Source organism: Peromyscus eremicus, chromosome 12 (genome assembly GCF_949786415.1).
Source record: "Peromyscus eremicus chromosome 12, PerEre_H2_v1, whole genome shotgun sequence".
Lineage (NCBI taxonomy): Eukaryota > Metazoa > Chordata > Mammalia > Rodentia > Cricetidae > Peromyscus > Peromyscus eremicus.
In genome coordinates this window covers 62,308,483-62,322,868 of record NC_081428.1, presented here as the reverse complement: position 1 = coordinate 62,322,868, position 14,386 = coordinate 62,308,483, and the positions used below count along the sequence as shown (strand labels likewise).

General features: G+C 43.3%; 1 protein-coding gene across 2 annotated transcripts in view; it reads right to left on the bottom strand.

The window, feature by feature from the left end:
* Positions 1-350: 350 nt before the first annotated feature.
* Senp5 (SUMO specific peptidase 5) overlaps positions 351-14,386 on the bottom strand; it is a 43,340-nt gene continuing 29,304 nt past the window's right edge. For both annotated transcript variants that reach the window (XM_059277506.1, XM_059277505.1), the window contains exons 7-10: positions 9,872-10,009; positions 6,853-6,936; positions 4,771-4,821; positions 351-4,088 (exon numbers count right to left, since the gene is read on the bottom strand). In XM_059277506.1, the coding sequence (XP_059133489.1) occupies positions 3,978-4,088; positions 4,771-4,821; positions 6,853-6,936; positions 9,872-10,009 (384 nt within the window). In that variant the 3' untranslated portion in view covers positions 351-3,977. The remainder of the gene's footprint in view (positions 4,089-4,770; positions 4,822-6,852; positions 6,937-9,871; positions 10,010-14,386) is intronic.

Here is a 14,386-nt window from a genome sequence, read left to right as displayed (position 1 = left end):
CAGCCTGGTCTACAAAGCAAGTTCTAGGACAGCCAGGGCTGTTAGACAGAGGAACCTTATCATGAAAAGAAAAAAAAAAAAAGGAGAGAGAGAATTTGAAGCCTGAGTTTCAGCCACACGAAGCACATTTTCTATACTCGGCAGCTGCATGTTGGCAAGTAGCTATGGTAGCAGATAACTAGGACGCATCCATCCGGGAAGGCGCTCCAGCTGCAGTGCCCAGCTCAATGGCTAGAGCGAGGTAGGGCTTACGATGGTCACTGTTCTTCAGTGAGCCTTGTTACCACTGGAATGACTCTAAGAAATACTGTCCACCAAGCATTATGTTATTCAACACAAGAGAACACATGTTTATAAAGGCATTTAGTTTATTTTTCAAAAAAATAGTTTGCTAGAAGGGTTGAGTACTGACTGTAACTTTACATGATCATAATCTTTCAAGTGAACAGCTTGTCTAGGTCTGCTTCTGTAACCCCAAACACAATAGCACTTCTTAATGCTATTCCCCAGACCTTAGATATCTACCAGCCAGGGGGCAGAGCCAGGCACACAGCACAAGTACATGCTGTATGACTTGATTAACCTGGTCTCTTAATGAAGCAGAGCAGATAATCAGTGTATTTAAAGTACAGTATTAACTCACTGTTTCTGACCCTGACCCACTCAGACCCCCGATTGCTTCTAATGCATGGACGAAGCAGTTCACCACAACTGCAGAGAAAAGGGATAACTCACATTAGGCAAGTACTGGCTGTGTCCCCAGTTAGGTCTGTTATTGTCGTATTCCAACGATAAACTCAAGATGCCCATGTTATTCATATTCAATAGTAAACAGTACAGTGCAAAGTCAAACCGCACTGTGAAGTTATTGGCAGCAGCTGCTCTTCCTTCCTTGAGCAGCCAACCGAAAGTTAATTCTCATGATGCCTAAGGAAACTAAAGATGAATTAAACCTATATTCATTACTAGAAATTTAACGAAAGGAAAGACCACTGGACAGAAGCAACCACAGCCAGGTAAGTCTGCCGTGAGGACTGGGCAGCTTATGAAGGCTCCTCCTATATGAATAGCTCTAAGTCTGTGCAGGGTTACATTCATCCCAGTGACACAAAGTCTGCCTACTTTATGGGATCAACAGTTCGGTGCCAAGCCAGTGACAGAAAGCATTCCTGCAAACATCAAGATAAAAAATTACAACCTAAGACTTGAAAGCTAAACAGAAGTTTACATGTAGTCGCAAGGAGAGAGAGAGCAACTATGTATTCTGAAACCAAGTCTCACTAATGACAGAAAGACTTAGAACATACTCAAAACATCCAGCATTTAGGCTAAAGCAAGCTGAGCAGTACACCAGACGGTGCCCTATCATGTTAGAAGGAAGCGTAACTGACTGGACCTGGACAGCTGAGTGCCTGCATGCCTCAGTGCTGACATGACCATTTCTCAGTCGGGAGAAGAGGCAACTCAGGCTCTGGGCATTAAGATTCTCCTAGGATTGAAAATGCTAGTGCACCCATGTAATCCAAACATCAGGGAGGCTGAGGCAGAAGGACTGTAAATTTGAGGCCAGCCTGGGCTAAACAAAGACCCTGTTTCAACAAGATTCTCAAAGGAATACAACTGTAACTTCTCCTGATGGGTCTGTTATTGGGGAAGTGAGACAGATACTTCCTCACTCAAGACATTGAGTCCGTCATCCCATTGCTGACTATTTCAGTACAGGCACAGCAACGAAAACCCATGCTGCATCTCGGATATAAACTTTGAAGATGCTCATGTTGGTGTAATTATGTCTGAAAGTCTTAAGACCACATCTTTAGCTGGGCATGGTGACACAAACCTATAATCCTAGCACCTGGGAGAGAACTGGGTATTCGAGGTCATCTTCAGCTACGTAATGAGTTTGAGGCTAGCCTGACATTGAGACCCTGTTTCCCAAACCCCTTCCCTAGGAGATCTTCAAGCAGTCTGGCCTGCAGGGCTGGCCTGTAATTCTAGCTACTCAGGTGTCAGGAGTGTAGACAAGGCCAGGCTCAGGCACAGAGTGAATTCAAAACCAACAGGACAACTTCATGAGACCATGTCCCAAAATACAAAAGCACAAAGAGGGCAGAGCACCTGCCTCGCACACAGACGACCCTGGTTCAATCCCCAGTACTACAGGAATGGAAGAGACGTCTCCCCATCTAACTTCATCTTCCCCAGTGGTGATCACCTTACCTGTGACAAAGTACCTCTACTCTCAGGCTCTTTAATAACCTGAAGCACAAGAAACACTGACTGGTTTTATGCTAAGGACTTTGGAGTCTGGATGACTAAGGAGAGGAGAGTGCCAGGGCCACTGCCCAGTGTCCACGCTGTGGCAGGGAATCGTGCACGTAATCTTCAGTTTGAGTCAGCCCCTACCTGTGGCAGTAAGCCCTGCTCAGCCATTTTACCTGTTCTGTTTTTCAAACGGCTCATGCCTAACTAGGCAGTTACCTTCTGCCATTTACCTGTAGTTTTCTGCACAAGTTTATTGCTCTCCCTCCTTCAATTCAGAAAAAACTGACTGGTTAGGCTTAATATGCATCTTACTTATTTTCTTGAAAACGTGTCACAAAAGACCAGATTAAAGACGCAGGATCTACCACTTTCTTCCTAATCCACAGAACAGGCTACTCTACAGCCGTCTCCAGGGGACGGAGTTAAATAAACAGGGAGTTCTTGAGTACAGGATTCAGACTGTTCTTGCATAAGCTAAAGACCTCTCAAGATGCTGGGCCACCAGAGAAGACTGGAAAAAAACATTCCTTGAGTGCTCTCTCCCCAGAGACCTCCTCCGTGTTGCCCTCTCTTCTCCTACCATCTGCAGAAGAACTAAGCCAGTCTTCTACTGTGACTGTTTGTATTTCAGATACCTTCAAGTAGAACCATTCCTGTAAATCTTAAATACCTTGGAGTGCATGGGAGGCAACAAAGAGAAGTGAGAACTAGCAAATTACTTCTATGAAAAGCCAAATTCTCATTTATGAGTTTGATGGATGCTAAGGTGTTTTTTTTTTTTTTTTTTCACAAGTCAAACCCAGGAAAAAAATCCAAGAAAATTCAGTGTCCCAAGAAAAGCCTTTATGAGATTTAATCCATGTATTATAATCCTTAAGACCAAAATGGAAACCTTATTGTAGAGTGTATTGGTATGTACCTGTATTACCAGCCTTGGGGAGACAGAGACAGGATTAGCTTGAGTTTGAGTCCAGCCTAGCTACTGTGAGTTCCAGGACAGCTTGGGCTACATAGTGAGACCTTGTCTCAAAACAACAAAACGAAACGAAAGAAACCTTTAAGTTAACTGGCCTTCAAGGACGCTGCTTTTTTTCCCTCTCATACCTTAATTCTTCTCAAATCAGCACTGTGCTTGCAAGCACTGTGTCCCTAAGCAGAACCTCTCACCCTGGAAAGGAATGCATCTCATGCTCAGAGACTCGTCTGAGGGACATCAGGAAAAGTGCTGCTGGTACACGTAAAACGTGACTGGTTTTTTCACAACCACTCCGAGCTCCCCTTTATGCCACAGGGAACATCTATTCTGAGCTGCACTGCATCAAAAACATCCTGCAGTTTTAAGTTCTGGGGTTAAATTTTAAACCTGTATTCAGTTCACATCTAACTATGTTTCAAAAGCGGCACCAAATCTACTAGGCTTTTTTTTAATACTCTTTACTGCATGCTCTGTCTATATGCATGCATTTGGATAATAAATATTAAATATGGGAGGGATGTATGGAATCCATAAAGTTAAAATGAAACTAAACTGAACATTAAAAAAAGTACATGATAGCAGGAGAAATGAAGAAGGGCAAAAATAAATTTGAGGTAACACTAGTGGCCCAACACCACCAATCTGAAAGATCTGTAAAAATTCAGTAAGTGTTTGGAGATTCAAGTAACAAACTCTCTGCTCCAACGTGGCCAGCCTTCCGGAGTCCCTGCTGGTCTCAGTCCAGGAGCCTGCACTCACACAGCTCCTTATAGATCCTCTTCCGTACTCGAGGCATGTCTTCTTGAGAAAACTGGAAAGGCTGCTCTAAGGCGAGGCACTTGCAGTACTGGAAAAAAAAAAAAAAATGTCCTCCGTCCCAGAGACAGCGGGGTGGCAGGTATGGCTGTGCTCCCTCCCCGCCACTGCCTCGTGGACACACACACACCTAACAGTCTAAGGCTGCACAGTAATGTTTTTGGTTCTTGGAAAATCATGTTGCTGTTTTTCAAGATGGTTTTTCTGTGTAACAGCCCAGGCTGTCCTGGAACTTGCTTTGTAGACCAGGCTGGCCTCACAGAGCTCTGCCGCCGCGTGCTGGGATTAAAGGGTTAGGCCGCTAAGCTCAACCTGAGAATCAGATGAGAGTCAGCTCTCCAGGCCCGTGTACAGCTGGGCATCCTTCCACTCTGCCCGAGTGCAGTGTGCCGGGTCTGCACTCGGACCTCCCAGGGAAACAAAGTGCAAACTTGAGTTTCCTTATGAAGGTGTGAGGCATACAGTGGGGCTACCTCCCAAGGTTGTAAAGCTGAGTTCATATATTTTCCCATAAACACATGTACTTCTCTGACGCTGCTTACTAAGGCCCAGGGGGCGGGGGTGGGGTGGGGCAGTTCTTCCTAATGATTTCATCCGCAAATACAGCCACAACAAAGGGAAAGGGATGCCTTCCCTAATACTGTATACACACAGGACTACCATTCTCTCAGAACAAAACAACCAATTCACACACAATAAACAATAGAATTTACCTGGAGCACAAAGACTCCACAGTCACTGTCATTTTTCTGTTGTGGAATACACTGAAGAGAAAAATAAGATGGTCATTAACATAAATCAAGTATCTCTTCACATAAGAAAACTGTTTCCATGGGTAAATGAACAAGAGATGGGAAAACTCGCTCTCCCAGATAGCTGGTCTATATCTCCACTATCCAAATATCTTAATAAGGGAGGCCTATGGCCACATGAAAAGATCTTTCAAGTGGCCACCACAATTTAAATGTGGGAAACGAGAAAACCAAATTTTAAAATCATTTTAAAGACCTAGCTAATTAGCTGTGCTATCAATTCAATGTGGATCCAGGAGCACATGCTGGGACACCGACTTTTATCCCTCTGGGTAGAGATACAATGTAACCTCTGCTGCCTGCTAGAGACACAATGTAACCTCTGCTGCCTGCTAGAGACACAATGTAACCTCTGCTGCCAGCTAGAGACACAATGTAACCTCTGCTGCCAGCATTCCCCACCGCCGTGCCAGACTGTACTCTCAGACTGTGAGCCACATGAAGACCTTTCTCCCTTATCTGACAAGTATGTTGTCACAGCAATGAAAAAAAATTACCTAATAAAATTCTCTGTAGTCTTAACCTTTCACCTCAGATTATACAATTGTCTGTTTTATTCTTTGAAGTAAATCATAAAGGCAAAGAGTGTGTTTCCAAAAGAACTGGTTACTGTATCTAAGGCAGGAATATGAAAGACTCTGGAGGGATGTATTATACCTAGCTGAGCTGGATGTGTAAATCAGTTTTTTAAAAACAAAACTCTACAAGTTCATTTCTCATGTGAACTAGTATGTAAATTATTAGAAACATAAAACTATGGCTCAGTTTTAAAGTTTAGTATTTGGCTCAGTTCAAAGATGAACTAATCTTCATCTTTTGAGCTTGGGTTCAACATTTGTCAAGACCCTGCCTCTAAAACTGGGCCACTAACCTAGACAGACCTGAGTTCAAGGACCTATCTCTAACAATAGTTCCAATATCCAGTTTTCTTGTCTATAAAATAAAGAGGCTTCCTAGCCCTAAAGAACTGCCCACCACACAGGCTCTAAGGATCACATGAGATCATCACAAGAAAAAAACTGAGGGGCTCCGTTTGCCTCAGCACTCTGCTCCACGTAGAGCTGCTTTACTGTCTACGGGCCAGTGTGGTGGTATTGTGTTCCCCAAAATATTGTGCATGCTAATAAACTTATCTGGGGTCAGAGAACGGAACAGCCACCAGATACAGAGGCCAGAAAATGGTGGCACTCACACCTTTAATCCTAGGCTTCTGGAGGCATGGATCTCTGTGAGTTCAAGGCCACACTGGAAATAGCCAGGCATGGTAACTCATGCCTTTAATCCAGAAAGTGAGACTTTAATCCCAGGGAGTGATGGCAGAAGGCAAAAAGATATATAAGGTGTGAGGACCGAGAACTAGAAGCATTTGGTTGGTTAAGCTTTCAGGCTTTTGAGCAGCAGTTCAGCTGAGATCCATTCAGATGAGGACTCAGAGACTTCTAGTCTGAGGAAACAGGATCAGCTGAGGAACTGGCAAGGTGAGGTAGCTGTGGCTTGTTCTGCTTCTCTGATCTTCCAGCATTCACCCCAATAACTGGTCTCAGGTTTGATTTTAATAAGAACTTTTAAGATTCCTGCTACAGGCCAGACACACTGGGTCTTAACTATATTCTTGGAAAGTACCCATCCTGGTCCCTTTGTGGGCCCAAATAGTCATTTTAGCGCATGTCTGAGTCTTTATGTATCCCATGGAAACATAACTACAAGGCAAGGTGTGACCCCTCCCTCCGAAATGCTGTTTTCCATAGAGTACCACTCGATTACTAACTACACCAAGGATGACATGATTTATGCTACCTGTTCTCAGCAAGTACTGGGAAACTGAGCCTCACGATGATTAAGTACTAAATAAGCTTTATTCTGAGTTGCCGGAATCTCCTGGAGGCTCTTGGTCCCCAGGCTTCAGATCTCTCAGCAGGCACCCACACCTGGGTCACTGCCCCCCATGCACATGCTGGGGTTTCATTTCTATCACACTCTTACCTTTGTAACAGCAGTCTGCCAACCCTGAAGAAATTCAGGTCTGTTTTTTTCTCTGGCTTCAGTCAGCAAATACTTTCTTATATTCTGGTTAAAAAGAAACCACAACACACATCTTGTGTTCTGTTGGTGAAAACATGGAAACTGCCCACCACCAGACAGAAACCAAGGTGGAGCCTACAGTCTCCAGCTGCGTGACACCTGTACTCAAGTTTCCACTCAGCCTGTACTGAAGTAGGCACTCAAGACTTGGACACTGTATTAGCGCATTTTATGAGGGTCAACTTGCTACATCTCAAACCTTGTCTTATATCTAAAGACAGAGGAAAAACATGCTAAAATCATTAATAATGAAAGTGAAATGAACATTCCAGCTCTCGTCTATTTCAGTTTTTCTAATGTGCATTGTTTTGGCTGCATGTCTGTCTGTGTGAGGGTGTCGGGTCCCCTGGAACTGGAGTTACAAACAGCTGTGAGCTGTCATGTGGTCACCGGGAATTGAACCCGGGTCCTCTAGAAGAGCAGCCAGTGTTCTTAACCCCTGAGCCATCTCGCCAACCCCTGTCTTACCTCTTTCTCAGGCCTTTTCCCAACCCTTACTCATTTGTAGAGATTCAGTTAGTATCACAAACATATCTCCAGGTCTACCACTTGTCTGTTAACTTTATGAACCGTGGGCCATGTGTATGGTAAGCCTGTACTCTACAACTGAGCTATAACTCCAAATCTGACATAGACACAGATTTTGTGATACAGTCAAATTTATCAAGCGGTTTCTTGTTTTCTTCTTCTTTTGTGTGAGAAGGCCTTCCCTGCTCCATGAATGAATAAAACATTTTCTATATTTTACCCAAGATTTCATGCTTTTTTTTTTTCTTTTGAGATAGGGTCTTACTGTGTAGCCCTGGCTGAACTGGAACTTAACAAATCCACTTGTATCTGTCTCCTGAATGCTGGGGTTAAAGGCATGGCCCACCATGCCCAGCTTGCGCATGTTCTATCTGTTCTTATAAACAGTACAATGCAAGCCTCTGTAACTTTTCCAAATAGCAGCTAGTTTTCCCAGGGCCATAACTGAAAAATTGGTCTTTTCTCAATTTTACCACATATTAATTCTACACACAGACACACAGACACACTTTTATTTGTGGATTCTTGATGGTGGATATTCCAAACAATTTATGCCCCCCATGCTCTGACATCTACCAGATGAGTCTCTTTCACTGTTCCAGTTCCAGCTCACGCACATGAACTTTAGAAGCTCATCGGGCCTTTCAAAGTTCTGTTAATGGGCTGGGGATGTAGCTCAGTGAAGTGCTTGCCTAGCATGCATAGAGCTCTGGATTCAATTCAGCACCATATAAGCCAGATGTGGTGACACACACCAAACATCTCAGCACTTGGGTGGTAAGGGCAGAACCAGGCGTTCAAAGATATCCTTGGCACATAGCAAGCTGAAGGCCAGCCTGGGCTATATTCGACCTCATCTCAACACCAAGCATGGTATTGTATACTTATAATCCCAGGACTTGGGAGGCTGAGGGCAGGGTGATCATATGTTTGGTGCCAGCATGGGCTACACAGCAGTCCTTCTCTGAATAAAACAAAACAAAATCTTGGGGAATTGATGAGATGAAAATTGCTAGAAGTTAGTTTGGTAAAAATGGATCTCTTTTCAATACTGAGGCTGCTTGTATCTCGAGCTACTCAGATTTCCTCCAAATAATCAGCTTTAAATTCTTCACCCTAGAGGCTTTGTACATTCCTTACTGCAGAACACCCCAGATGATGGGCTCCAATACTTTAGTAATAGAACCTGCTTCTTTTTGGTTTTCCAAGACAGGATTTCTCTGTGTAGCCCTAGCTGGCCTCGAACTTAGAGATCTACCTGTCTCTGCCTCCTGAGTGCTGGGATTACTTTTCTAACTGGTTCTTCATTAGGCAGAAAACCCAGGAAAGCTGATTTTTGTGATTCCCCATCTTGTTGCTCTTACTGATATTAGCTGAACTCCACAGGGTGTGGTGCCACACCACTACAATTCCCATTTGGGGAGTAGACACAAAACCAGCAAGAGTTCAAGGTCATCTGACCAGTTCTGAGACCAGCCTGGGCTATGCCAGATCATGTCTTTACCCGAACTCTAATATTTTGTTCCAGAATAACAGTTATTTTGAAGATCTAAGACAATCTTAGCTCTAAAAGAAAGAAGAAAAAATAATTTCTATCCACACTCAATGCATTTTGTTTTTAAGGAAATGCAGGAAAAAATGAATTTTTCTGTGTTTCCTTAAAAATGCTAAATCCCTTGGCCGGGCGGTGGTGGCGCACACCTTTAATCCCAGCACTCGGGAGGCAGAGCCAGGCGGATCTCTGTGAGTTCGAGGCCAGCCTGGGCTACCAAGTGAGTTTCAGGAGAGGCACAAAGCTACACAGAGAAACCCTGTCTCAAAAAACCAAAAAAAAAAAAAAAAAAAAAGCTAAATCCCGGGGCTGGAGAGATGGCTCTGTGGTTAAGAGCAATGACGGCTCTTCCAAGGAACCCAGGTTCAATTCTCAGCACCCACATGGCAGCTCACAGCTGTCTGTAACTCAAGTTCCAGAGAACCTGACACCCCCATGAAGGCAAAACACTAATGCACATTTAAAAAAAAAACAAAAAACAAAAAAAAAAACATGAATCCAGCCGGGCGGTGGTGGCACACACCTTTAATCCCAGCACTCAGGAGACAGAGGCAGGCAGATAGAGATCTAAGCCAGCCTGGTCTACAGAGTGAGATCCAGGACAGCCAGGGCTACACAGAAAAACCCTGTCAAAAAACTTAATTAATAAATTAATTAATTAATTTAAAAAAAATGCTCAATCTCCAAAGGGGGCCCCAGATCTGACAGCTCAGTCGCCCTGCCCTGACCTATGGCCTCTTACCACCCTGAAGCAGCTCTGATGTCTACTGCTCTGCTAGGGCTGTGATCTATCATGGTCAATCACAGATAAAAAATAAAATAGACAGAATATTAACTTACCTCTACACAAAATTTAAAATGAATGCCTTGGGAATCATAAAATGAAATAATTCGATTGGAGAGTGTCACAGTAATGAGAGACCAGTGGACTTCCAGGTGGATAGGAATCAACAGGAGGCTCTTTTTAAACAAATCCACCTGGTTAAGAGAAAGAAAAGGAGCTATCACCACAGAACCAACAACATCACTCATCTCCTGACTTTGCCCTGCTAAGAAGGGTAAGGCAGCACTTGAACCTAATGTCTCATCATAAGCCCATGTCTGTAATTACTAAGTTAAAATACTCAAAAGTATGACAAATATAAAAATGTTCTCTTTCACTTAATCTACAAAAACTACTTTTGTCATTTGTCTGATATGACTTAGCTTATTGATTATTAATGTGTGAATGTACATGCATAAAGTGTATGTGTGTCAGAGGACAACCTTGTGGGGTTGGTTCTCTTCTTCCACCTTTATGTGGGTTCTGGCTTTTGTTTTAAAACAGGGCTAGGGATCCTAGCATATACTAAGGCTAGTATCAAATAGTACTAAAAAGCAACAAAGTTTAAAAAAGTAAAATTAAAAAGTAAAGATCATGCAACCTCAAGCAAATCTTCTTAAATTCAAATACTGATTCTTTTCCTTTGGCTTTATCTGTTTTATTTGCCCTTTTATACCCTGATTTCCTAGAGTGTAACATGTAGGAAACAATACCTACTTTATGCAGTTCTAAAGAATAAGAGAAGAACATGAATACACATACAAATGTACGTCAGCACACGTGAACCCTGCAGTCTTGTCTCTGATGTTAAAAGGGAGAAAACATTCTTGATAATACTATACACCTTTTAGTTCAAATAAATCCTTAAATCCTAACATAGGCAGAGGTGGCACATGCCTTTAATCCTAGCACTTGGGAGCAGAAGCAGGCAGATTTCTTGTGAGTTTCAGGACAGCCTGGTCTACAGAGCGAGTTCCAGGACAGCCAGGGCTACACAGAGAAACTGTCTCGAAAAACAAGCGAACAAAAAACTCCTAACATGCCCTTTATATTCTAAAACCTGTCTTTTATAATCTGGAAAGATTGCTATTCTGCTCAGACTTCCAATGGATGGAGACAGTGAGATGGTTCTGCAAGTAAAGGCACCTGCCACCAAGCTGATGACCCGAGTTCAATCCAGAACCAACACTGTAGAAAGAGAATTGACTCCCACAAGCTGTACTCTGACTACCACACACTCACACATAATAAAGACATTGATGTAATTAAAAATTCCAAAGGATAACGAAGTAGTAGATACTCCATAAACACCTATAAAAAGTGAGTGAGCTGGACATCAGCACATCATGTAATCCCAGATTTTGGGAGGTGATAGCAAGAGTTGTCCCAAGTCACCCTCTGCTACAGGAGAGTTCCAGGGAGTGGGCTCCAAGAGACCCTATCTAAACGACGCAGTGCCACGTGCCTGGAGGAGGACAGCACACACGTAAGGCCGCCTATGTAACTGTGAATTCCTATCGCAAAGTAATAGTCTGGGGTGCTTGCTGGGCCTGATGACTAGTTCTGATCCGAAAGGTGGGAGAAGAGACCCTAGTCCGTAGAGTTGTCCCCTGACCTGCCTGTGTGTGCTGTGGTGCGCAGGCACCTGTGTGCACCCCAACAAGCACACTGGAACACACACAGAAACACCATTTTAAACTTCAAAGCTCCTTCCACATTTTGTTACTACTTTATTGTGTCTTCTTTCCCACCTATTCAAATCCTGGTTGACTTACTTGTCTTTCTGGAATTGAATTTGGTGACTACTAGATAATAATGAGATTTAAGGCCATTCATTTTCTTCTCTTCACATGTTTGGGAAGAAGTCACTGCATAGATGATGACGACCATGACCTCCTTTATAACCCTCCTCCCCTGTTTCTACTTGCTTAGTCTGGATTACAGGTGTGATCCTATGCTCCACCAGGAGAATCTTAGGGGTTTTTTTGGTTGGTTGTTTTTTTTTTTTTTTTTTTTTTTGAGACAGGACTTCTCTGTAGCTTTGGAGCCTGTCCTGGAACTTGTTCTGTACATCAGGCTGACCTCGAATTCACAGAGATCTGCCTGCCTCTACCTCCCCAGTGCTGGGATTAAAGGTGTGCTCTAGGGCTAAAGAGATGCCTTAGACGTTAACAGCGCTGACTGATAGGGTCTGGAGAGATGGCTCAGGGGTTAAGAGCGCTGCCTGTTTTTCTAGAGGTTCTTGAGTTCAATACCCAGAGACCACATGATGGCTCACAACCATCCATAATGAGAACTGGTGCCCCCTTCTGGCATGTAGGCATTCCTGTATGGAGAATACTGTATATATGATAAATAAAATCTAAAAAAATAAAGACATGCTCTACCATGCTGGGCTTTTTTTTTTTTCCCACATTTTAAAATTTACATTTGTGTGTGTGTGTGTGTGTGTGTGTGTGTGTGTGTGTGTGTGTGTACACACAATGCAAGGCACAGGTCATGTGTGGTCAGATGATCATTTCTAGAGTGAGTTCTCTCCTTCCACAATGTGGGTTCCAGGGACTAAACTCAGGTTGTCAGGCTTGGAGGTAATCTCCTTTCCCATGAGTGATCTCATGAGCGATCTCATTGGCCCACATGTTCTCTTTTTAAGGAATATAACAATCTATTAATAATATACCTATGTAAGTCTACTGAATGTATTAAGTTTTGCGAACTTAGTTATTTTCTACGAGGTTTACTCATGAGAGACATCTCCCACTAGCGATGTATTTTTTTTTTTTTTTTTTTTTTTTTTTTTTTTTTTTTTTGGTTTTTCGAGGCAGGGTTTCTCTGTGTAGCTTTGTGCCTTTCCTGGAACTCGCTTTGTAGACCAGGCTAGCCTCGAACTCACAGAGATCCGCCTGGTTCTGCCTCCCGAGTGCTGGGATTAAAGGCGTGCGCCACCACTGGCCGGCTGCGATGTATTTTTTAAAAAGATTTGTTTTTATTAGTGTGTATCTGAGTGTGTTATGTACAAGCATATGTGTGTGTATTAGCAAGTGAGTGTAGGTGTCTGAGAGGGTCAGAAGGCACTATTTAGACAAGGCTATCCTCCAGTTCTCAGGGATCCGCATGCCTCTGTCTGAGTGCTAAGCGTTTGGGGATTAAAGGCATGTATCACCACACCGGCTTCCCTGCTACTTCAGTTTGGTTTGTTTTGCCCAGAACATCAGTTAAGTGCCATTTATTTTTCAAACATTCATTTTCATATTATTTTGTTAATTTCTTAGCATTTAGCATATGGCTGGAATATTTTTTAGTTACCCTAATTGAAGAATTCAGAGAATAGAATAATATCTTTTCATTTAACAAAGTAATGTTTATTTTGCAAATATTTCCTATGAACATGACCATGGTCTCTAAGCAATCATGCCTACATAATGACTCTAATGATGGTAGTGTTTGGGGAGCCAAGCATTATATGTCTCCAAAAAAAAAGAAAGAAAAAAAAAAAACCAACATCAACAAAAACACACGTCCTGTGACATGAATTATCCACACAAAAAATACAAATTTTAAAATGTGAAAAAAAAAAGCCAGGCATGGTGGAACATGTCTTTAATCCTAGCACTGGGGAGGCAGAGGCAGGTAGAGTTTGAGGTCAGCCTGGTCTACAGAGCAAGTTCCAGGACAGCCAAGGCTACACAGAGAAACGTTGTCTCAGAAACCAAAAGCCAAAGCGACACTCCCCTTCTGTCTGTCCACTGTCTCCGCAGGCAATCAATCAATCTACATTACCCACTCTCATTGGCTTTCATTTCCTGGTTGATCTGTAAAGGCCATGAGACAGAGCAAGGGCTTTCTTTTCCTGGGGAGTGCAGGAGTCAAGTGCTTGTTCGAGATTGCTCCCCAGGCCACATGGAGGAAGCTGGGTGTGTAAGACACATTTCAAGCCCCAGACTGGAGAGACTGGAAGAGTTACATCCTTAAAGCACCCTGCTCAAACAGCTCAGCCTACTTGACAAGATCTGGCCAGTAAGAGGCCCTGTCTCAAAATACAAGGTCGGCCAGGAGCATGCCTTTAATCCCAGCACCAGGAGGTAGACAGAGGCAGGTGGATCTCTATATACTGAGTTCCAGGCCGTCCAAGGCAACATAAATAGCCTGCCTCAAGAAAGACAAACAAAGCAACCGAAAAGCAAAGTAGACGGCCCCCTAGAAGAACAATACCCCATTCTGTCTCAGGCCTCTACAGACACGTGCACACACAAAAACCAAGGCAGCGGAACTCACTCAGTGTTGAACGACTGAATGCTGAATTCCACAGTGGTAAGAGCCAGAAAAACACTACTAGTACAACGAGCACAGAGGTCTTGCTTTTGGCCTCCTGCATGTTAGGACTGCAGACAGACCCATGCCACCATACCCAGTTACCTAGAGTGTGTTTTCAGTTCTTACCAGTGCCTACCTTCATGGCATTCACTGCTCTGATATCACTACCTAAAACAAAGCCTGCCATGAAAAGTTCACCCCAATAGAGAGAAGGGACA